General features: G+C 40.2%; 1 protein-coding gene across 2 annotated transcripts in view; it reads right to left on the bottom strand.

Moving 5' to 3' along the window:
- The window catches only part of Fam117b (family with sequence similarity 117 member B), a 65,563-nt gene that overhangs the window by 17,235 nt on the left and 22,176 nt on the right, over positions 1-26,152 (bottom strand). Inside the window, exons 2-4 of one of the 2 annotated variants that reach the window (XM_063237262.1) lie at positions 12,608-12,759; positions 3,902-3,994; positions 2,921-3,034 (exon numbers count right to left, since the gene is read on the bottom strand). In XM_063237262.1, the coding sequence (XP_063093332.1) occupies positions 2,921-3,034; positions 3,902-3,994; positions 12,608-12,759 (359 nt within the window). The remainder of the gene's footprint in view (positions 1-2,920; positions 3,035-3,901; positions 3,995-12,607; positions 12,760-26,152) is intronic. The other variant, XM_063237263.1, reaches the window with a different exon arrangement.

Raw genomic sequence — 26,152 nt, 5'->3', positions numbered from 1 at the left:
ACATTACTTTATGGGTGAACAAGGCCAACGGTGGGTTCATCTGCCAAGCCATCTGGGCCTTTGGTCTACTCAAGATAAGGAGGTCTGCCTTCTAATTAACATTTCAATTTTGATAGTTTTAGTCTATACAAATTTTTCATTTCATATTTTGTTAAGTTTATACCTCTATTTCTCCATAAAATCAATTTGTATAGGTTTTTAAATGTATTAGTGTCCACAAAAGCAAAGCAAGAGGCATCATAATCACAGACCAGAAGTTATACCACAAAGTTAACTGTGATAAAACAGTGTGGTACTGGTACAAAAATAGGCATGTGGGTCAATGGGACAGAACAGAGGAAGCAAAACAAACCTAGGCATATCCAGCTACCTGATCTTTGCCAAAAGGCCAAAAATGCACACTGGAGGAAAAAAAGATAGGCTCTTTATTAAATGGTGCTGGGAAAACTGGCTGTTCCCCCACACAGAGGTAAGGGGAGACCCAGCTCTCTCACCCTGCCCTGCACTAAAAGCAAAATGGATCAAAGATCTAAATGTTAAAACAGAAAAACTTGGGGCTGGGGAGTTAGCTCAGCGGCATAAGCACCTGCCTTGCAAGCAGGCAGTCGTGAGTTCGATCCCTGGTACCGAGAAAAATGAAAAAGACAAAAAAAAAAAAAAAAAAAAAAAAAAACAGAAAAACTTAACCTGCTCACAGATAAAATAAGGTACAACATATGTGTAGGCAAAGACTTTCTAAACAGAAGCCCAATGGCACAAAGAATAGTATCAAGAATCAACAAACACGATCACATCAAATTATTAAAAAAACTTCACACAGCAAAGGACACAACTGACCAAGTGAGAAAACCATTCTTCCAGCTATTTCTTAAAGGACTAACATCCATAATACAGATTAATACTAACACTTAAAATATCAGACCCCCCCCCAAACGAAAGATCCAACCAGAAAACAGACAATCAAAATGAACAGACTCAGAAAAAAAACTACAAGTGGCCCAGAGATATATGAACAAATGTTGCACATCGCTGGCCACTGAAAGAATGGCCATCATCAAGAAATCAAACAGTAGCACATGCTGGCGGGCAGTGGAGTTCCAGAAGGCAGTCCTTCTCCACTGCTGGTGGGAGTGTGACCTGGAGCAACCACAACTGTGGAAATCAGCGTGGAGAGTCCACAGAAGAGGAAAAACAGACATTTCATATGACTGAGTTATTCCCCTTCTGGGAATCTCCCAACGTGTTAACATCATCACACTACACTATGTTTACAGCAGCACCATTTATAACAGTGAGACCCTAGAAACAGCGTAAATGTCCACCAACAAGGAATAGAGATCAAGAGAACGTGGTATCTCTACACAGTAGAATACTACTCTGCCATAAACTTGAGGCAAATGGACACCACCGAGAACATAATGTGAAGTAAGACACACAAGTTTAAATACTGCATGGTTTCTCTGTGAGACATACCGAGACCTTTTCCAAATGGATGAAACAAGAGATGGAGGGAGAGGAAGGAAAGGGATAGAAAAAGAATTAAAAGGAGACAAATGATGAAAATAACTTTTGCAAATGGGAATGGGACCACAAGATGGAGGGAGTAAGCAGCAGGGAGTGGTCAGAGATAGAAAAATGAAAGAGGAAGATGCGTTGCATTCATGTACTAAATCTCCTTGGTAAATGGAACAGTTATGTACTGTGAACATGTACAAACAAATACATGTATTGGTGTCTAATCATACTTTTTTTTGGTACCACAGATCAAACTCACGCTTGCCAGGCAGGCACTGATGCCATTACAGCTAAATCCCCAGCAAGTCTAATCATATTTTCACATTAAAATATCCGGCAGATGAGAAAATGCTACTGTGAACTACACCAATCTACTAATCTGAAGTCAAAACTAATCCCAAATAAATATTTTGGGACAAAATTAGTTTAAAAATAAAGTCATGGGGCTGGAGGTTTAGCTCAGCGGCATAAGCACCTGCCTTGGAAGCAGGCAGTCGTGAGTTCGATCCCTGGTACCGATAAAAACGAAAAAGCCAAAAAAAAAAAAAAAAAGTCATGTATCCTTACTCAGACTTCCTATGAAAAACACTCCACATAACCCATATATACTAAGAAACTACTGTCCTATAATACTTCCTGTAGGAGCAGTTGACACATGTATCCCATAAAGAGCCAAAGAGAAAATAAACTTCTTAGGTTTCGTGGATCAGCCGGTCTCTGTCCTAAGTACTCAACAACGCTGTTAAACCCAGAAAGGAGCCACGGATAATACCTAAGAATGAGAGTAATGAAATCAAGTTCACAGAACCAGGGTGCGGCCGCAAGATGATTTGAAAATCACACAGCTAACCCTCTGCACTTTCCCTTGCCCCCAGCACTGAGTTGGGGCTCCCGCAACCCCAACGTTTCACTTCTGGGAGGTGAAAAATTCAGTCACAGGACCTGAAACGTGTTCTTCTGCCATGGGACCCCAGCCAATCTCGGCTCAGAGAGGCATTCCAGGGCTCGCACTGAGAGGGGTTCATAGGGCCCTGCGCAAGGCAACAGAGTGGCTGACGGACTTTTTTCCTTCCTGTAGTTCCCCAATTTTCAGATAAGGAGACCAGCACTTAGAAAGGGCAGGTTACTCACCCAGGGTCTGCCCCAGCACTAATGCTGAAGCTCCTTATTAACCTGTCTGCAATATACTGAACCAGTATATAACTGACCATGTCTCCTGGGAGCCTTATCTCAGTCACCAAAGAAAAGTAGTTAGTTTGTCAGCTTAATGTTTTTTAATGAAGTACTACATGTGGCAGTATTTAAATTACTGTTTAAATATGTTTTTGAACCTTTTTTCCTAAATAATTACCTACACTGTAACAAATCACCAGAAAAAAAAACAGAATCTTTTTCAGGCACCTACCTGACTCTGGTTGATGGCTGCGTGGTTTCCGTGGAACGGCGACTGCCTCTCTTTGTCTCGGTGATGCCGGCTGCTGTGTTTACTTCTCTGCAACTGCTGGCGTAATTTTGCAATCTGAAAAGGGGGAAAGTATGAAGACTGTTTCTCACACAAAATAAAAACACATCCTTGCTTAGTAAAAACAAAGAAATCTCACCTTTAATAAATTCTTGAATATTTAAACCATATCCCAAAACTTATTGTGCAAAAGTTGTTCTACACATGTGCACACCTACGCATATTCTATCTCCCAACATTGTTCTCAGTCGTCAATTTCCCAAGTACTAATAAGTTTCCAACACTTAGTATAAGCTTTCAGAAACAATTAAAAACAATTTTCTCATTGCCCTTATCAGAAGTCAGCTTTAATTAGATTTAGGTTTTTTATTGACTTCCTAACCTTTGACACATTCAAAAATTACACAGCATTTGAAAATCTAGACAAGCCATGAAATGCACTCACAGACATAAACTTTAATAAAGTGATTTCAACGATTATCTCATTGTCATCCTTTGCATTTGTTTCTTACCTTTCTACATTATGTGTAAACCGCAAATATCATTAATTATAGGCACAGAAAATAGAAATCACATTACAGACCCATAATCAACCTGGTTATACTGAATTACCAAATTTAAGAAACATCAAAAAAATATTAAATGTGAATCTGTTGTACCACTATGATTTTGTAATTATGATGTTTATACTGTACAGACACGTATGGAATCTCCTGTTAAAGGGAGGAAAAAGGCTAACATCCATCACATGGTCAGAAAAGTACTGCATAATTTCCCCATTCAAACCTTTATCAAATCAAGATATAAATGTTTTTCTGATGTTCTTCTGGAAGTCAAACAAAAATCAACAGAAAACAAGAAAACACTGCTGCCCACAATTTCCAAGACCTAGTCAAGTTTCCAGCCCCAGGAGAGCTTCCTGACCTCCTTCAGCTGATCTGTGCTGCCCCAGGATGCCGAGCGCTTGTGTGACCCCTTCTTCTTCTCCGCATACTCTTCAGCCCAAGCACTCTCTGTCTACAACAGGAAAATGAGTCATCAATAACCTACACCATATTCTTTTTTTTTTTTGTCTTTTTCCTTTTTTTTTTTGTCGGTACTGGGGATTGAACTCACAACTGCCTGCTTGCAAGGCAGGCGCTTATGCCCCTGAACTAAATCCCCAGCCCCCCACCATATTCTTTTCTATCATAAAAATGCATTCCCATTAGAGAAATTAGATATTAGAGCATATTTAAAATATCATAAAGTATGCACAATTTCCTCAGCATTGGCTAATTATAATACTTTGGCATATTTTTATTACTAAGTTATTAATTATCTTACATAATCAGAATTTTTAAGTACAACATGCACCGAACAAAGTGTGCAGACACACATTAGTAACAACCAACTTTCTTGTGCTTGTATTATACTTGAGGTACTGTTTCCTCTCACGCTGTCTCTAATTTAACAAATAGAAGTTGTTCTTGTTCTGCAAAGTTTGTAGATAACAAACTAGGACAGTGCACAGTTAGGTAAGCTGCCTAAGGTCTCAGGAGCTAGCAAGTAGGAATACCAGCAATAACCCTAAGCCTCCAGCCCTTGTGTCTTTTCCACACTATGTCTACTCTTGCTTATGTGTATACAGTGGAGCCCCAGGGCATCAGTCTTTAGTGATTAGAATTTTCAAAAAGGGTGTACTCAAGCTGAAAGCACAAACAAATACTTGGCATCCAAAACACACTCTGCCGTGGACAATGATGTGCTGTCAGAAGGCCAAGGCACGAGTATCCCTTGAGCCCACAAGTTTGAGACCAGCCTGGGAAACACAGTGAGACCCCAGACAGAATCCTACCAACCTGGGCAAGCTGATGACACAGATTCCACCTCCAGTGCCTCAATGAGTAGGTGCAGCCTAATGGAGACCAATCTGACAACCAGCATAAAACTCACAACCACATACAGAGTGTGACATTTAGAGCCTTTTTGAGAAATATATCCTGCAGATGCATAAAATGTGTATATTTACATGCAAAAAAAAAAAAAACCCTGCTTATATTATTCCATAGAGCATATTATTCCATATAGTTCTTACAAGGACCCAAATGATGTAAATAAACTGGATTTATTAGGCTGGCCTATAAACATAGCATGTCTGTGTAACAGCCACCAACTAATATAATTCTCCGGACAACTCCCATCTCTGCTGTGATTTCTCCTGGGCTCTTTACATCAGCTGTTAAAATCTCTCTCACAAGATCAACCTAAAAATACAACCACAGAGCACACAGTATCAAAATTAAGCTAAAACCAAAATCAAAAGCTCTAAGCATGGTCCTGCTGATCTGCAGTGCAGGGCCCAGAGCCAGTTCAGGGAATGAGAACCTCGGCTGGCAAGGCTGGAGCTGGACTCTCCCTCCGTACACACTACACCAAAGACCAGAGTGGGTCAAATGTCTAAGCAGTAAAACAGAAACCATCTGCTGGAAGACGAAGTGAGTAAAACCAATGAAGTCGCAGGTGTGGGCAACGATCTTCTGGACAGAACCCCAACTGCGCAAGAAACGTCAGGACCAACACATGGGATTTGTCAAATGAAAAGTTTCTGCACAACAAAGAAAACCAACCAACCAACCAATGAGAAAACCCACAGAATGGGAACAGGTATTTGGCAGGTCCAGCTGAGACTGAAGACTACTATTGACACTACATAAAGAACTCTTAACAACAACAACAACAACAAAATAGGTTCCCCCAAACAAAAAGCCCAATTAAAAAGTGGGCAAGGGGGCTGGGGATTTAGCTCAGCTGCGTAAGTGCCTGTCTTGCAAGCAGGCAGTCGTGAGTTGGATCCCTGGTACCGATAAAAATGAAAAAGACCAAAAAAAAAAAAAAAAAGTGGGCAAAAGGCTTGTGTGTGACCCATTTTAGTGGCCACCAGGACCCTGTTGGACCCAGTAAAGAGAAGAAACTCTCGATGTGACAGTGGGGGAGCAGCCAGCTGGGTCCCGAGGTGGGATTTCACTCCCACAGGACCTGCTGGAATGTTTCCGAACAGTCACGGCCCCTGTCTCAACAAGCCCATCAGCGTGAAGATGGGGAGCAGCGCCAGCAGCCTGCATGCTCGTCAGCAGCCGCCTGTCCTGCAAGGAACAGGACTAGAGTGGGACACAAGTACTACTGAGCAGGGCCGGTGTGGAGGGCATCCTCTGCGCCCCACACTGCAACTGCCTCATCCTGCACCCATCCGTGAACAGCTTAATTGTAGATCTCAGTCTGTTCATAGCCTAAGTGAGAATTAATGCTCAATGTAAGGTGATTGGTGGGGAAAAAAAGTGGGCAAGAGAAACAGACACTTCAGAAAAGAAGAAATACAAATGGTCCATAAATACATGAAAACAAATTCAACGTGAACATTGATTCAAAAAATGTAAAATACAAACACTGAGATTTCAACTCATTCCAGAAAGAATGGCAAACAAGAAATCAAACAGTGACAAACGCTGGCAAGGCTGTAACAACAAGGATCCCTTCTCCACTGCTGCGGGTAAAGCAAACTAGCACAGCCACTCCAGCAATCAGCAGAAGACTCCTCAAAATACTGTGACTAGCACCCCATCCCACTGACCTGTCCCCTTTCAGGCATCTTCCTCAAAGAGCTGAGACTTCACGTTATAGTAACACATGCAAACCATGTACATGGCAGTCCCAGTGGGGAAGCTGCTTGTGCACCCACCCAGATGTACGCACTCAAACAAGGCACTGACACACTAGGTGGCAGCTGTGCCAGAGAGGACGACTCACACAACTGCTCACGGGGAATTCAACATGCCCTGGAAATGCAACACTGAGGGACACAGAGCAGACATCTACCTTTTTTCTCAGATGAGAAACCAAAATATAAATGAAGTGTCAAATAAAGGAAAGAAAGAGAGTGCTTACACACAGTGGACACTACTCTGCCACAAAGAAGATAAATCTTATTCCTCCATAGGAAAACAAGTGTAAAAGACCAGAAGCTTAAGCAACACAAATGGGATACAAAGCTTCAGTAGTGTATGGTTTCTCTTACATCAAAAACCCACAGTATAAACTAAAGAGCACCATTAAAGAGAATAACATGAAGACAGAACTTTATAAAAGAGAAGGAAACCAGGAGTTAGAGGGAAGGGGAAGGGAAGAGGATTAAAGAGCAGTTTATGTGTGTCACATATATCCATCAATGCCAGTCAAGTGAATGCAGTCATTATGTACTAGAAGCACACAAGACTAAAAAATGTCTGCTACAAACCCTTGTCATCTTGTAACACGGTATCCCATATACATTTGTTTTGTTTTTGCTTTTGTTTTGAGAGAGGGTCTCAGTTCATATGCAGTTCTGGATGTTCTTGAGTGACCTTGTGTCCCAGGCTGGCCTTGAACCCATGATGATTTTCTTGCCTCAGCCTCCTAAGTGCTAGGATTATAGGTACGCACCTTCATGCTTAGCAAAATTCTCCATTTTTAAAGAGAAATGATGTGATTTACCTACTTGACTATGTTAACAGTTTAAGATGGAAGTAGGAACAAAATAATAAATTTTTATTATTTTCATTCTATTATGCTAAGTGATTACAAATTATATGACAATGGAAATACAGGGAAGAATGTCAATTTTTTGATATGAAGATATGAGTCATAATTTTACTTAAAAATAAAAGGATGGATTGTAAAAGGTTAAGAATGGCTCGATAGAGAAAAGGAGAAAAGAAGGGAAAAAATGTCAGGATAGAAAGTGAGTTGTAATCAAATGTGAGTGATAACAAGACTTTCTAAACCTTGTAAGTGCAAGAAACCACCCCAGGGGCTGGGGATTTAGCTGAATGGCATAAGCCCCTTCTCCTTACAAGCAGGCAGTCCTGAGTTTGATACTCAATACAAACAAAAACAAAAACAAAAACAAAAAGACATTGCCCTGATTCTCACGGGGTATCTTTGAGAGCAGAACCAAGGAGAATAAGCACTGCAACCTGTTTTATCTTTATACACCCCACCAAGAGGAAATAACTCCGCCTATTTTCTGCTACTATATATATTAAACTTTGGGCTAAAATCATGGTGAAGAGCTGCTCTGGAGGTATAATCCAAATTCAAGAACTGTTTAAACTTCACAGTAGCATTTGAGGCTTAATAACTCAGGGTTTAAGTTGTATCTTACTTGCTAAGGTTCTCAATATAGCTTGGGAAAACTGGTTTCTTTCTATACAAGAGGCAAGGGAAAGCGTCTCAATGATAAGGGACTTTCTATAGATAGATAAGACTAACACCCTCAATTAATTAAAAAAGGAAGCTGCAAAAGAAAGTATTAATATAGTATCTGGAGGAAGGGTCACCTTTTTCTTCTCTTCCCACTTTTACAACCTCTAGGAAAATATACTGACTTAGACAAGGATCATTAATGAATACTAAAAGTCATTAGGTAAAAAGTTACTAGGGAACAGGGTATTTCTGTGATGTCAAAAAGTACTCTAGGGGCTGGAGGTTTAGCTCAGCGGCATAAGCACCAGTACCGATAAAAAGGAAAAAGACAAAAAAAAAAAAAAAAAAAGTACTCTAAATTAGCTGCAGATTGAAAATGGGAAAAGTTTACAAGTGTGTAAAATTCATTACAAATTCCGGGGGCTGGGGATTTAGCTCAGTGGCATAAGCACCTGCCTTGCAAGCAGGCAGTCGTGAGTGCGATCCCTGGTACCGGAAAAAAGAAAAAATAAAATAAAATAAAATAAAATAAAAAGAATATGGTATTTTTAGACTAAAAGAGATTAAGGAGAAATCAAGGACAATGTATGAATTTCAGATTGTACCCTAGTTTTTTTTAAAATTTTATTTAAAGAAAGACTAAACAAAACAGAAAACGGGTAAAAATTTTTCAAAGAAAAAATAAACAGTAATAAATCACTTGTTTATGTTTACATACTGTCCTCTTACAAATAATTGTTCAAGATACAAAAGTAGAACATACAAGTGGGAATTCAAACAGTACCCTAGTTTTTAAAGAACCCTGGAACTGTGAATTCTTTCAGAAACCTAGGTTTGCCAAAGAAAGGTAAAGTTTTTGAGAGGCACCATCAGAGCTCACACTGAGGTCAATGGGATTAGGTTAACCTATCAGGACAAAAAAGAAAAAGGAAAAGAAAAACCTCTGAAACATGGATACAAAAAAGTGAAAATTTTCAAAAGCAAAAGATAACTAGCTTCTAGCATAAAGACAACAAGCAAAGGAAAAAAGAAAGAAAACCAAAAACCAATCACATAAGTCTGATGAGTGACCTAGTAGGTAAGTCAAACCCATGAAGACTGGAGACAAAATGCCCTCAGCAGTAAGCAGGGGCCTGGACTGCACAGATACACCAACAGCCAAAAGGCACCAGAAAAACACCTGACAGCATCAGCTGCCGGGAGAAACAAACCAGAGCACAGAGACACACTACTTCCCGCCTATCAGGATAACTGTAATTAAAGAAAAGCCAATAAGTGCCAGAACAGAACCCCACATGCCATGGTGGTAGGACGCGAGGCAGAGCGCCAACTGTGGGAAGGGTCTGGCCGCTCCTGCTAGAAGGCTTCTAGACCTTTACTTATTATCTGTTTCCTTGTTTCCATGGCGATGCCAGGCAAGGGCCAGAGCACTGATCTGCAGCCTCGGCTGCGGGTGCCCCGAGGTCCTTGGTCGTTCAGTACAGCCCTGCTCGCAGGTTAGAAGACAGAACAGACGGGGGTAGGTGAAGAAGTGAGACAGTACAGCGAGGAAAACAAGGACCTGCTGTACACTGGGGCCTGGGTAACCCCGAAAACAGACACTGAGCCATATGAGGGAGGCAGGGAGGGCAAAAGCTCATGAGTAACTTAAGCATGGGCTCAGTCAGACCCCTTGCCTAGGAATCAGGCAGAACACAGACCAACAGGGGAGAGAAGGCAGAGGAGAGCCGTTCAAGGCTTTGGCCCACTTGGGGCATGAGCGGAATGCTTCGGACATGCTGTCCATGTCACTCAATCACATGTTTTAAAGTGATTAAGGTGGTGATTTTCATGCAATACATATTTTACTATAATTTTTAAAAGTTAACACAACTTAAAACTTTAAATTTTTGTTTGGGGATTTTTTTTTTCCCCAAGTAAAAACTCCTTTACTTTGAAACAGTAATAGTAAGTAATTCTGTATGTACAGAAACATTACCCAGACCAATACAGGGACTTCTGTATGTCCTCACGCCCATTCTTTGGGGGAATGTTTTGTTTTGCTTTGTTCTGGGTTCTAAGATAGGGTTGTACCATGCAGTCTAGGCTGGCCTTGAACTCACTCTGCAGCCCAGCCAGGCATTGGACTCACAGCTCTTTCTTGCTCGGGATCCACATGCTGGGGTTTTGGGCAAGTGCCGCCACACCTGGCTACAATATTTACAAGATTTTACCTCAACTTTCAAGCTGACTTAATTAACTAGCAACATCTGCCAGTAAACAACGCGAACTTTCAAATAATCACATTAACAATTCATTTGCTGAAAATGGGGGCCCACAATGTAACTCAAAGATTGAAATACCCCGCAACACAGTGCTATTCTTTAGATTTTACAGACCAGCTTTATAAGCAACATTAAAATTGTGGTAATTATATACTTTCTTTGTATTTGTACCCATAACATTCCCAATTTAGGAGACATTGAGAGAAAAATGAAGGCAGCTTGTATTTCAATAATGCCAGATCCAGGTCATAGGAAACTGATGAAGGACAGAAGAGTTTTCACAGATCAAGGGCTCCCAATGTTCCTACTAATGTGATGAAATATTGGAACCCACAAGCTCTGAAGCCAGAGGAAAAATAATGAGTACTGAAGTTCAAGACAAAAAATCCGCTGATGTGCACATGCGATCTGTGGGGAAGCAGAAGCCAAGGAGCATCTCCTGGTTTTCCCTAGTATTTTGCCTTAAGCAACAGCACAGTCACAGATTTTGAATACAAAGTTCTGCAGAACTCTCTGATTTAAAAAATTATAATTTCAGAAAAAGCTCAGTGCTTACAATGAGTATGAACTCACTGCCTCTGCATTCGTGTAGTGGCACTCTGGAGTACAAACCCAAAGGTAATCCCAAGCCCCAAGTACCTAGGTTGATAGGAAGACTGAGCTTCAGGAGCATCAGAACAGAAAACTCAAGTCTGCCAAGAACACCTGGGTGCTAACATGCAGACCTCACACTACCACACTGTGTCCACTCACCTCTGCAAAAGGACATTCTTCCCAGAATCGTCCACTCGTAATGTATGAATCTTAAAGGCTGCTTTTAGAAAACATAAGGAATCTTTAAAACCTTAAGAACCTTCTTTCTTCATTAGCAATAAAACTGCAATTGTTCTGCTCACATATATTCCATGAGCATTTAATGCCAAGAGCAAAACTACGTCCAGGGGCTAGAAAGAGCAACAGATACACCATACACAGTTCCTATCTTCATGGGTCTTGATGTCAGGCATATATGAATCAATGCTCCTACAGATGTGCAATTACAACTCTGGCTGGTGCCACAAAAGACTCCAAACTAACATGTGGTCATCGACAGCCTGTGTGATCCTGGCCCTGGTCTCTTTATCAGCAGGTGAAAGCAGAGGTGAACGATCCCTTAAGATCTTTCCACATTTTACTGTTTGTTTGTCTTTTTGAGACAGGGTCTCGCTATGCAATTCAGGCTGGCTTTGGGCTCACTTTGTAGCCTAGGCTGGTCTCGAACTTGCAATGATCCCCCTGCCTCAGCTCCCAGAGTGCTGGGATTACAGGCGTGAGCCACCACACCTGGCTCCGTATTTTACTGTTTACTTCAATAATACTGGAGATGGCATGAGGGCCCTTGCACTGAGCTACATTCCCAGCCTTTTCTCAATAAACATGTTTTCATTTTCAGAAAGGGTCTTTAAGTCACTCAACTCCCCATGAACCTCCAGCCTCGGACTCCTGCAGGTCATGCACCCAGCTCAAGCTCCTTTTAAAAATTGTATAAAATTTAATGGTGTACAACTTATCCAGAGTCCCTTGGTCAAGATATTTATATTTACAGAATCTATTTAGCAACAGACTATCATTTTCCAATATACAAATATTTTTGTCACAAAAATATAAGGGTAAATAGGAAAGTAATCTTTACTATTAGAAATCTGAAGTCTGCGGCTGGGAATTTAGCTCAGCGGCATAAGTGCCTGCCTTGCAAGCAGGCAGTTGTGAGTTCAATCCCCAGTACCAGTAAAAACGAAAAAGACAAAAAAAAAAAAAAAGAAAGAAATCTGAAGTTCAAAATCCGCACTAAAAATACTGTAATGTTCTTTAAAATACTGTAATGCTCTAAACTAATTTATAAACAATAAGTGAAAGAAATGCATGTTTACAAATCATCTGTATGTATCAGAACTGCACTGAGAAATTTTAGAAATGTACCCCTGCGGGCGCTAACACCCAGACACACGCCTGTGGTGAGGCCTGAGCAACACAGGGGTGAGCTACACTACGGTAAGCCTGGGAGAAACTGAATATACTCTGCTTCCGAAATCTGGGCACAGACACAGCAAACAACTCGAGAAAGCACCAAGTACAGCAGCGTCGACGAGGGCCACCATGTACCTACTTGTGTGGCTTTGTCCCTCATGCAAGGCACAGCTTGCGTGTGGCTGTCACGAGGCCAGTGCCCAGCGAGGTACGGAGCTGCCAGCGTATCCAGGGAGGACGTGCGGCGGATACTGCTGGAAGGGCTGCAGGGAGGCAGTCGGGCTTTGTCACCTAGGTTTAAAGCAAAGAAACTTATTTTTAATCATAGTTTAAGAAGAAAACAAAGCAGAAATTCAGTTCTAAACTACATAGAAGTTTTTCAACTTAAATACTCGTAATGTATGAATCTTAAAGGCTGCTTTTAGAAAACATAAGGAATCTTTAAAACCTTAAGAACCTTCTTTCTTCATTAGCAATAAAACTGCAATTGTTCTGCTCACATATATTCCATGAGCATTTAATGCCAAGAGCAAAACTACGTCCAGGGGCTAGAAAGAGCAACAGATACACCATACACAGTTCCTATCTTCATGGGTCTTGATGTCAGGCATATATGAATCAATGTTCCTACAGATGTGCAATTACAACACAGCGCCTCACTTAGGGAGGACTCCCATTCTAAATATTTGGACCTCAGCATCAGCAGAATCACTAGGCCTCTTGTTAACAAAGTACAGGCCTGCCCCACGGGACGGTGCAGTAGAAGCCAGCAGTCAATCACGGCTTCTCTGGAATCTGGACTTGAGACATCAGGAAAACAACTACTTAGCAAGGAGAAAGATGAAGAGGTGTAGGAATCATAAAAGCCAACCAGAAAGCTGAAAACCACAGAGAAGTGGAAGATGACGCAGAGAAGACAGCATTCACCTGGACCACTGAGTCCAGCTCCTGCTGAGAGCATGCTCGGCTCTGCCCCGTGGCCTTCCAGTTTGCATCAGTGTTGATGATGAGGTACTGTAGCTTTTCATGGTCTTCACTGTGTGTCAACATACGATTTGTCCTTGTTTCTATTTACTGTAGCTGAGTTTTCTATGGTTAATGATGGAACTAATGCTGTTAATTGATTTTTACTAATGTGGACACCTGGTTTGTCCCTGTGTCAAAGGGAGAAAGTCCTTGCTAGCAACTCCTCTTACAGAGGGTTAACAGCTAGAATCCACAAGTACCTCAACCAGCATCACCAGAAGACCATGGCAAACAACAAAGGGGCAGATGCATAGACAGACACATCTCAACAGGTACAAATGGCCACTAAGTAAATAGGAAACCATCTCCCACGTGCTCAGCCAGCAGGAAAACGCAAATGAAAACTAAGACTGGATCCACCCCAGTCAGAATGGTCATTAGGGACAGTTTCCTCCATGACTCCAAGCTGCAGAAAAACTGGATGCGAACTGAGTCAAATTTCCCCGTGAGGTCAACATGGACCCTAATCAGGGAATTTGACTCAGTTCTTGCCCAACTTGGTGTGAGACCAGAATGGAGAAGTTATCAAGTTTGTGAATTCAAGCACCACTGTACAAACAAGCCAGGAGTGGGGGCTCATGCTGTAATTCCAGCACTCAAGAGGCTGTGTCAGGAGGATCCCATCACTTTGAGAACAGCCTGAGGTAGACGGTGAGATCAAGCTTACCCTGAGCTACACGGTGAGACCAAGCTTACCCTGAGAAATATGGTGAGATCTGGCTTACCTTGAACTACGCAGTGAGAGACCCTATCTCAAAAAAACAAAACAAAAACAAAAATAGTGTACAAAATCACACTATGGATGATATTCACAGATGAACTTTTCCAACTGATTTGATGATACAGAACCACTAACTGCAACAATGTTACTCTCCTAAAAAGAACTCCTTTTCAGAACTGTACTATGATTACAACTTTTTTTTTTTTTTTTTTTTTTTTTTTTTTTTTGAGACAGTGTCTCTCTATGCACTTTGGACTGGCCTTGAGCTCACTTTGTAACCCAAGCTGGTCTCTAACTCTCAACAATCCTGCCTCAGCTTCCCAAGCGCTGGGATTACAGCATAAAGACACCACACCCAGCCTTACAAACGTATTTTAAAATTGCAATCAAAATGTGTGAAAACTCATTTTCTCTTGTTATGTAAGTACCTACACAACAGCTTTAGATTTTGCCTCTTTACCTACGGAGATGCACACTTTGCTGTCTGGCTCATTATGGGTAAAGTCTGCTGACTCTCCCTTACCTGCATGATCTTCATTTCTGCACTAGGGCCCCCCACTGTCTCCCTCACCTTATAGAAAACAGGGTAAGCTTAGCTCAGTAACTTTTAAAAAAATTTTTGTTTTTTTTTTCAAACAAGGTCTCACTGTATTATCCTGGCTGGTCTGGATCTTCTGGACTCAAGTGACCCTTCTGCCTCAGCCTCCCAAGAGCTGAGACTACAGGGAGGCACCACACCTGTTTTAAAAATATTAAATATATGCATGATATCATATGACCAATACTATCATTGTAGGCCTGTATAATGGCAAACACTTTGCTCTTTTTATTTAAGAGACACACATGGATGAAAACACTTTTTAAACCTCTCTTCTAATTGCATTACATTAGTCTTCAGGGTAAATTCAATCACTGGTTCAATTTCACTAAGACAATAATTACTACAGCTGTGTTACACAAAAACGCTGCTTCATAGACACATCTCAGCTACATGATTTGCTTTCAGAGTGGCACAAATATTTCTTGAAAACAATGCCCATTTGCTATAAATGCTAACCAGCTCTCCAGTCTTCCTTTTAGAGTGTATTCTGGTTCAACAAAACAGAAACACATGCAGTACACACCAGCATGTCCAAGAATGGACACACCTAAAGAATGCACACACCTACATGACTGCGAAAAGCTGTAAACATACAACATGCTCACAAAATTTCTTCCAGCTAACAACTCCGCACTCAGTCGCAAGACTGACCTCAGCTGGGTGGGCCATGGAACTCAGGAAAATCCAACTGCTGAATGAAAACCACATGGCACTTTCTTCCCCAACCACCAGCGAGTGCTCAGCTCACTTCCGTCCTTCAGCACACTTGACACACGCACCTCACTAAAGCCTCTGGTCTCGCTGAACCCCAAAACCATCAGGATGATCATCCATAAGCAGCAGGAAAATAGAAGAGCCACACAGTAGAGGAGAAAACACCCAGAACCTGTTCTGAGTGGCCTTCTCCTAAGCCACTGGCCAAGCAGGCACAGGGGTCCTGGAGCTGCCAGAAACCTAGGCACAGAGCAAGCTACTGAAAAGCATCCACTACATGTCCATTCCAGTCCAAGTCCCCAGAACCCACAAGAGCTACCCCAGTCATGGCAGACCTTACTGGAGGGAAAGGGGCCCAAAGAGGCCGAGATGACTCAAACATTCCTCCCTCGAGGTGAGGAACTGCCTACCTAGCCTGGCCTTAACTTGTGTTCCTCCTGCCTCAGCCTCCAGTGCTGGCTCACAGGTGTGCACCACTGTGCTCAGCCACAGGTGACCTCCATAACCTGGCACCACCAGCTCACTTTGTGCCCGCTGTCCTCATTCCCACCAAGCCCAGAAGCCTCAGCTCCTGCACACACTGGGCCCTGGGGGGCCACCGGGTCTTTGTGCTCCTCAGGTCCCCCCACCACTAGCTCCTCACCAGTGTGGCTTACTCACAATGAATTCCTCCCATCCAGGCACATGGGCTCCCGAGGCATGGCACAGCACTCACAAGGTCCTCTCACTTCCTGTGCCCCACTTCCAAGTAGGGTTTTACCACCATCCCATCACAGCAGTCAGACTGCACTAACACAAAAGGATGTATTTTCTCGGGCTGGGGATTTAGCTCAGTGGCATAAACACCTGCCTGGCAAGCACAAGGTCATGAGTTCAATTCCTGGTACCGCAAAAAAAAAAATTAAAAACAGGATGTATTTTCTCAAACGACCAAAAAAAAAGAAAAGAAAACAGTGATATTTTCGGTTAATTAAGCAGTCATTTACCCTGAGGTGGACTGGAAATGCAGGAGAGAATGACCCTGTTAGTGTCTTTCGTCAAGGATGGACATGTGCAGTAAATCCAGATGCTTTATTAATTCAAAGTAAATAAAAACAATTTAAGCCCATCTGAGCTCCTCGTGTTCAAGGCCAACCTGGACTGCATCTGAGCCCTTGTAGAGAGGTTGATTACACACTGCAGGCTTGCAGAGTATAGAACTGAGCTGGCAGCCAGCGTTTTGGGCTCTGGAGTTCAGGGCTGCCCAGCATGACACAAGTTTGGGCAGGGCGCCCTAACCCATGGCCCCATAACTCCTTTATGAGGGCCCTGCAGACCTCCCATGCACACCACTGTGAAGATGCTGGTATTCATAGAACTGGATCAAGCACAAAGACTGTATTTCCCATCATCCACAAAAACCAACCGCAAGGGTCGGGGATTTAGCTCAGAGGCATAAGCACCTGCCTTGCAAGAGCAAGGTTGTGAGTTCAATCCCCAGTACCCACCCCCCAAACAAAACCCCAACCACAAACAAGAGGTAAGTTCATTTGCTCAGAAAGGTGCAGGGATGTTTTTTGTGTAAGTATAAAAATAACAAATATGTAACAGTGCAAAAATGAAAATAATATTCTAATATACCATCCTTCAGCACCCTTTTGTGGATATTTCCAGGTATCTGTCTGTACTTAGACACACATGCGGTTTCATATAAATGAGGTCCTATTATGCATGCAATTACTGTTGAAAGAAATAAAAAGGTGTGCATGTGGAGTCACATGTTTCCATAGTGACAACTGTAAATCACCATTTTTAATGGTATCTATTTCCCTAAACACCATAATTTAACCTCACTTTGACAGAAACATTAGTGACAGATATTTTTTATATTTATCTCTTTGTGTAATGGTTTCTAGGTACCAAACTGCTATATTTAAAGTAGTCTAGCAAAAACCTACAATGCCATCACAAGGGTGCCCGTCTTGACATTCTATGAATAAATTTAGTCAATTCTTGCCAATCTAAAAAGATGAAAAATATTTTATTTGCATTTCAATTATCACTGACTTCTAAAATATTCATAGTTACTGTTTCTGGGGGGTTTTGTGCATAGCACAGGGGATAGGATACAGGATCTTTGCACTGAGACATGTTGCCAGTCCTTTTTAAATTTCTGAGACAGGGTTCTTAGTAAGTCTTCCAGGCAGGACTCAAATTTGTGCTCCTCCTGCCTCAGCCTCTCAGAGTGCTGGAATTATAGGCATACACCAACATGCCTGGCTAATTTGTATCTCTTTTGTACATAACTGCATTGCAGAACTGTAACTCCAAAACAAACAAACAAACTATAACTCCAAATCTATCTTTCCTTATTCACATAGATCTTTTTTTTTTTCTGGTGAACTTGCATACACACACACACACAAACTTTTCTGTTGTCTTAGAATGCTTCTGGAAGGAGACTTCCGGGAGAACATGGCGGAAATAACAGCAGCCACGGAGGCTCTCTGAGATTACCAGTTTAGAATCCAGGAGTGGTGCCGTGTGAGGAGTCCTACATGAGGAGAGATGTACCCTGCCAACCCAGGAACAAACTAAGCTGAGAGAAACCAACTGGAAATGCAATCCTGATGCTATAACAGGAACAGATAAAATCTCAGTGCAGAAGCTGGATCCCGCACCATTGGAAGCCACAATCTGAATTTCCTGCTGCCGATAGTGCGTCCCAATCCGCACGGCAGGGAGAGAGACGCACGAAAACTCTGAGAGCTGGAATCAGCGAACCAAACAGCGGCGAACCAAACAGCGTTGAGAGCGGGACTAAAAGGGAGCCCTGCATCGACCTGCGGTGAGGGAGAGAAATGGGGACCCTTTCATAGACTAGGAGGCTCCAACAGAGGACATTCTGGGACGGAGCAGACTAGCCGGAACAGGGCCCTGCAGTGACTTTAGTCGCATATTCCCCTCACAAGCGTGAGTGGTGGGGAGCGCTTGGCCTGGTGATGCCGCGGACTATGATCCAGTAGACTAGTCCAAATCAGGTCCCTGCGCCTGGTGGTTCACCCTAGCAATGAAGCATTCAGTAGGTTGACTGGAGGGGCGGGCCCAGCAGAGGCTGCCCAGGTCTGTGTCTCCCTAGTACACTGCAGTGGGCGGGAACACCTAGCCAGCAGATTCAAACAAACTGTAACAAACAAAAAGAAAAAAAAAAAACTGGGCCTCCTATAGACGCTTGTATGGAAGGAACAAAAAGTATGGGAAAAGGGAGCAACAAGAAAGGGTCCTCAGTCCCCAATCCTGAGAACACTGATCCAGCAAAGGTAAATGCAAAAAGAGAATGAAGACAGAAAACATGCAATATCAGACATGGCACCTGAAGACATAAAGCGGTATCTCCAGAGCCTCATAAACGAGTTCAAAAATGAAGTATTTAATGAAATAAAGCAAGAAATAAGTAGAATAGTTAGAAAAATGCTAAGCACCTCCAAAGAAAAAACAGATGGTGGAATGGAAGAACAGAAAAAAAGAGGAAAATTGTTTGACAGAGAAAATAGAGAAAACATAGAATACTGTGAAGCAGGTTCAAAGAGATTATCAGGAAACTAAAAACTCTATTGAAAGCTGGCATAACAGCTTGAAAGAAACTAAGTGTAGATTATCTGAACTGGAGGGCAGACTTGTAATGTGGGAACATGAAATGAAAAACTTCTTAAAAATAACAAGAAAACAAACAGCAATAATACAAAGACTAGAAGATGATAAGAGGATCTATAACTTAAGAATTAAGAACATAAAAGAAGAAGTAGGGACTCAAACAAATGAACTACAAAAGCTATTCACAGAAATAATCCAAGAGAATTTCCCTAATTTAGCAAAAGGTAAATATACTTAGATGTATGAGGCATACAGGACCCCAGCCACCTACAACCCAAACAGAGCTACACCCAGGCATATAATAATCAAAATTCCAGAAATCAAATATAAGAACAGAATATTAAAAGCCATCAAAGACAAGAAACAGATCACTTACAAGGGAACACCCATCAGAATTACAGCAGACTTCTCGGCATAAACCATCAAATCACGAAGAGCATGAGAGGAAATAATTCAAGCTTTGAAAGATAATAACCTCCAGCCAAGATTGATACATCCTGCACAACTGTCCCTAGAAATTGATGGAAAAACAAGGTGCTTCCAGGATAAAGAGGAGCTAGGGGAATTTGCAACCACCAATTCAACTCTACAGAGATTACTGCAGGATATTCTAAAAATGAAAAATACCAAGATTCCAGAAATAGTGGCAGAGAGGCCACAATGAATGGAGCAGAAAGCGAAAGGAAGAGGACAAACTGACAACTAATGACAGAAAAAGAGCTCAACAGAAATGAGGCAGAGAAGGTTGGATGGTAGGAACAGCCATTTTGGAGAAAACAAGACATCATAATAGGTAGTGCTGATTTAGTATCATCTTGAAGTCCCATCAAGTTTTTGTTCTTCTGTCTCCATCGGTTTTAACGTGTTGTAAATTGTTGGATTTTATTATATGTGATAATATAAACAAAAACTTTTGTAGACAGGGAGATTATACAGAAACCATTGTTCATTTTCTGTTAGTTGATTCTAAATACCCTGTAATACTGTCATTCTCTTGAACGGTTTTACACTGTCTTGATATGTTTGATGCTACAGTATACCAAGTTATACACAAAGATTTTAAGGGAAGAGACACTTTATGTCGAGATTATCTTGTGGTGAAACACTATTTTGCTTAAATGGCTATTTTTGACCTGCGCTGTTTTGTTATTATGCCCTCTTTTTTATCTCAATCTCCTTTTTATTATCTACTTTTTCAGTTTTATCCTTTTAATTAAGGGAAAAATAAGTTAAAAATACCAGGATATATTATAGTAACCCACTTTGATTTCCTATTACCTTGATTTGAAACTCTGTATTGCTGTCACCATCTTGTTTTGACTGATTTTCCTCTATTCTGTTATGCTTGATAGTACCAAGTTTGAAAGTATAGGCAACAACTATGAAGACAATAAGATTCATTGTGACGTCCATTCTGGTTGACTATTATCTTCTTTTGAAGTCCTCTAATGTCTCCAATGTTTTGGTTTTACTGGTCTTATTCTTTACTGTTTTGTTTAATTTTATTATAACTGATGATATAGGCAATTCTTTTTAAGATAACAAGAGGCATTATGGTAACCATTGTTGATCACCCTGTATTTTGTTTTTACATTATGTACTATGTCCATCCTTTTGATTTGACTGACTCTGTCCTCGTATGTCACATTTGCTTTTACTTTCTTCCAAAAAAAAAAAAAAAAAAAAAAAAAAGTAATAAGAACTGTGGGAGCAGTGAAACCCAAGATATGTAATTGTCATTGTACGGAAGAAGGGAGGGGAGAGTTCTCTGGGGGATATAACTGCATGTATGTTTGGGTGTATAGGATGGATAACCATATTGCTGAGTTTTGTTGGATCATTGAACAAAACTGCAGTCTCACTGTTTGAAGGTCCCCTCTGTATGCTTTAATTTTGTAACGTCAACAACTATTTCTAAGATGACAATATGTAATTAACTAGTGATTTCCTACTGTTTATTTTTTCTGAAATTCTGTATAACTTGTACCCTTTTTTTTTCTTTTTTTTCCTTAAATAAAATTTAAAAAAAAAAAAAAGAATGCTTCTGGAAGGAAACACAATCTGACGACAACAGCCCCTTCAGAAGCAGAAGGCTAGGTCAAACTTTCACTGTATTCCCAACCATTCCTTTGCATTTTACATAAACCTGTTTCCTACAGCCTTGAAATTCATGTTCCTTTATTCACTGATTCTGTATGTAGGTAGATACATGTAAGAATAATCATATGCCACAAGCACTTTAAATAAAAAGACATTTATAAACAGTTACAGTCAAAATAATGTCTAATACTAGGGAAAAAGAATATTGATAAAGATATTTAACATGGTTTTCTTTAAGCGATAAATATACATGAGAATTCACTAATAAGCTAAAGGAAATCTTAGGGGAAAATATGTTTCCTTAATTGATTTCTAATTTTACTTCTTCTTTGGTCATTTCCACTGTTTCTTAGGTTAACTTCTCCACCAAGTCCCCAATGACACATGAATAGAAACTGTCATAAGCAAAGTAGTAAGGAAGTTAATCCTACAAAGCAGTAAGTGTTAAATTAACCAAACTGATTTCCCATGGTATGGTATCAAAAAAGAACTTAAATTCAATTAAACCCAGGCATGGTGGCACACTCCTGTAATTCCAGCACTCAAGAGGCTGAAACAGGAGGATTGTTCCAAAGTTCTAGACCAGCATGGGTTATAAAGTAAGCCCAAGGCCAGCCTGAACCACATAGCAAGACCCTATCTCAAAAAGACCAAAAAAAAAAAAAAAAACCTCAATTAATTATTCTTTTGTATAACATGAGGCTGACACAGAATAGACCCATTTTTAATATATAATTTAAGGAATTTTGAAAAACAAATACAGCCACGGAGTCACTTCCCCAGCAACACTTCATACCCCGCAGTGGCATCTACCTCTCTACCCTTGTAGAGAGGCAAACTCTGACCTATTTCTTATCATTAAAGATTAATTCTGCCCAGGGCTGGAGATTTAGCTCAGCGGCATAAGCACCTGCCTTGCAAGCAGGCGGTTGTGAGTTCGATCCCCGGTACCGATAAAAATGAAAAAGACAAAAAAAAAAAAAAAAAAAAGATTAATTCTGCCTTTTAAAAATGCCATACAAATGTACTCACATAGTATACCCTCTCTCACTGAGCATAATGTCTGTAAGAATCATTCTCCCCCTACACACAGCTGTCAACAGTTCATCCGCTTTTCCTGCACTGCATGGTTAATTTTGTGTTACCTCCTTGACCAGGCCGTGAGGTGCCCACAAGATGTATCTGTGAAGTACTTCTAAGAATCAGAAGACTGAGTTAAACCAACTGCCAGCACCAATGTGGGGTCCCCCAACCACATGGGGGCCCGAGCAGATCAACAAAGGCACACAAGGAAGAAGTCATTCTGTCCCTGGGTTTGAGCCAGGTTCTTTTTGCAGCCCTCAGACTCTGACTCTTGACCACAGCTCTCTCATGGGCTCTTCTCGGGTCCCTGGCTTGCCTGCTACAGATCAGGAACTCACCCTCTACTGCTGTAAGGGCCAACCCTTTGAAGCATCTGTGTGTGTACATACGTCACTGGTTAGTCTTTTCTTTGAAGAAAACAGATCAATATACAACTTGGTTACCCAATAGCTTGCTGATAAACATTTGGATTGTTCCTAGTGTTTCACTACTCAATAAACCAAGTATTACACATTTTGGGACAAGTCTGTGTTCTATATTTTCATTTCTGTTGTATAAATGGTGGGAAATAGTAACTTAGGACAAGTGTAGGTCTCACTTTGTAAGAACCTACAAAAAATACTTTCCAAACTGGGTGCACTAATTTACATCACCAACAATGCATCAGAGTTGGTGTCCTAGAGACCATCAAAAAACCACCTACTTACTACACTGGATTTACATATTTTAGCTACAAGGCTTTTGTCAAATACACGTGTATGCATAGTGGGACATTTGTCTTCTCATTTTTAAATGGTATGTTTGAAACAACAATTTTTAATTTTGACAGAAGATAATCTTTCAACTGCTGCTTGCAGTTCAAGCTTTTTGTGTGCTATGAAATCTCTGCCTACTCCAAGGTCAAGACTGATTTGCTCCTGTATTTTATTTTAGACATTCAGGGTTTTAACTTTCCAATATAAGTCTGTGATTCATTGGAACTTCATTTGTATGTGAAGTTTGAGGAAAAGGTCAAGGGTCACCCTATTCTAATATGTTCATTTGTTCTGTAACTATCTGTTGAAAATGATTCTTATTCCTATTAGACTACATTAGAAACCTTTATTGAAATATGTGGGTTATTTCTGGATATTCTATTCTTTTGATATTTGTATATCAATATAGATTAAATTCTCCAACTCTATACTGTTTTAATATTGCTTTAGCTGTATAAGTCTTTGCAGTTTCACACAAACTTAAAGACCACAAAAAGGAGTTGGGATAGTTGTCATCCTTGACTTATTTCTGATCCTGCGAAGAAAGCTGTATGATCTTAGCTGTAGGTTTGTATTATATGTTTGCATACAACAAAACGATTAGATTCTCTTCTAACTAGTTTTCTGAGAGTTTTAAAATGAAGAAATGCTCCCTTTGTTACTTTTTCTATATAAATTGAGGTAATAATGTGTACGCTCTCCTTCTTTGTCTTTACATAATAGGATAAAATATAGTTGATTCTCATCATTGGTTGTAGTTATGGTCTACAAAAATCACGGTAAAAACTGAATTATCAGTTGAACCATTACTCCTAGGGAAAATATAGTGCTATGAGCCTCTAATCAAATTTTTATCAACAGATAAATATATAATCTTACTTAATGCTTCTGCCTAAAATCACATTTAATATTATTGCTTCACTGATAGTCAACTCATGGCCAACAGTACCATAATTTGCGTCTGAATGAAATGTATCTAACACACGAGAATTTGACCCAAAAGGCCCATCAAAGCCTTCTGGTACTTAGCAACATTAGACAGCACTATGCCTGGGGGGCCATTTTAATACAAAATTATTAACCAAAAAAGTTAAAACATGGCACTAAGTAAACCATGAAAAGGACATCTGGTTATGCATAAGAACTGAAAGAAGAGAGCCTTATTTGACACTAATGTCTGCAAGACCTCAGAGGGAAATACACATGCATTTCCTACAGCACACGCGTGTCCACAAGTGACCACAAGAGCACAAGTACTGACAATGAAATCACAAACACATCAACTCATGAGCACATTTGCAAATAACAAGTCTGCAAATAGTAATGATCAACGATACATTTTTGCCTATTAAATCATAGTTGCACACCGGTCATACCCAGTCTGGATTTGATTTGCTAATATTTTATTTCAAGTTTGTACTTAAGTTTACATTTATGAAGGATATTGTTCTGCAGCTTTGCTGCAACATTACTGTGTAAGTTTGGTGTAAACAGTACTACATCCTGAACTGAGATGGGACATTATCTCTTCTGTTTTCTGCAAGAGTTTATGGGCAATTAGTAGTATTTCTTTCTTCTAAGTTTGACATAATTCACCACTGAAGCCATGTGGGCTGCAGCTTTATTGATGGAAAGGTTTTACATTATGAATCAAATTTCTTTAATAGAGTTAGCTCAGGTTTTGTATTTCTTGTGTCTGTTTTGGTAGCCTCTTTTAAAGAATTCGTCCAGGTCATTAATTGTATTTACTGGAATAAGCTTTCCAGAATGTTCCTTATCTTTTTAATTTATGTAGGACATGTAGTAACATCTATTCTTGCATTCCTGGCACAGCAAGAATCTTTTTTCAATCAATCTAAATAAAAATAAGCTTTTCAAAGAATCAGCTAATGATTTCATTGATTCTCTTATAAAAAAAAAAATGGTTTTTTTTAAAACCAGGAACCAAACTCAGAACCTTGCGCTTGCCAGGCAAGTACTGTGCCACTGAGCTAATATCCCCAGCCTCTTGATTCTCTTATAATAAATTCTAATTCACTGATTTCTGTTTTTATTATTTCCTTTGGAGTCAATTTGTTCCTTTTCTACTTCCTTATGGAAGCTTATTATTTTAAGCCTTTTCCTTCCTTCAAATATATTATTTAAACCTTAGAAACAACCCAAATGCCCATCAATCAAGGAATGGATAAAAAAAGATGTGGTAGGGGCTGGGGGTTTAGCTCAGTGGCTTAAGTACCTACTTGGCAAACCTGCATGAGTTCAATCCCTGGCACCAAAAAAAAAAAAAAAGTGGTATTATTTTTATACAATGGAGTACTAATCAGCCTCAAAGATAAATTCAAGGCGTATTATAGGTAAATGGATGCAACTAGAGACCATACTCATAAGTGAAATAAATCAGACTCATGTGTGTAAATATATTGTCTCCCCTGTACAAAAAACTGAAATAGTACGATCTAAAAGGTACAACAGACACTGTGGAAAGGGAAAGAAACTGCTCAAAAGGAAAAAACAACTGAGATGGGGGAAATGAGAAAAGAAGGAACAAAAAGAGAGTGTGTGTGTGTGTGTGTGTGTGTACACGTAAGATAGCTAGTTGTACTATTTGTCCTGTTCACAAAAGGTTGTGCTTGTATTGTTTGAAACGAATGGTTAGTGCTTGTGTTGTTTGATCAATTTTGCATGCCTTTATCTGGTAATCTGTACTATTTTGTAGACAACAATACACAATAACCACTGTTAATTTCTTATCTTTTGAAATTATCATTTTTACTTTTTATTCTCTTTAAAATACAAATAACACATACAAAAAAGAAAAAACACTATATATTAAAACTATATAAATTCCCTTCCAATGCTTTCCCCAATTTTATGCTGTGCTAGTTTGTAATATTTTGTGAGTTTTCTTTGATCCATGAGTTACTTAGAAGCTTTCAATTTCCAAATATTTGGGAAATTTTCCATGTATCTGTTACCTGTTTCTTAAGGTTTGCTGTAGTAGTCAACTGTCTCATCGCCAAGACACAATGCCTGATGACACTCACAGTGTAG

The sequence above is a fragment of the Cavia porcellus genome, unplaced genomic scaffold, assembly GCF_034190915.1.
Source record: "Cavia porcellus strain 051 isolate PalLab524CR breed Dunkin Hartley unplaced genomic scaffold, mCavPor4.1 scaffold_26, whole genome shotgun sequence".
Taxonomy (NCBI): domain Eukaryota; kingdom Metazoa; phylum Chordata; class Mammalia; order Rodentia; family Caviidae; genus Cavia; species Cavia porcellus.
Note: the sequence above shows the minus strand (reverse complement) of the source record. Positions and strands in the feature narration are given on the sequence as shown.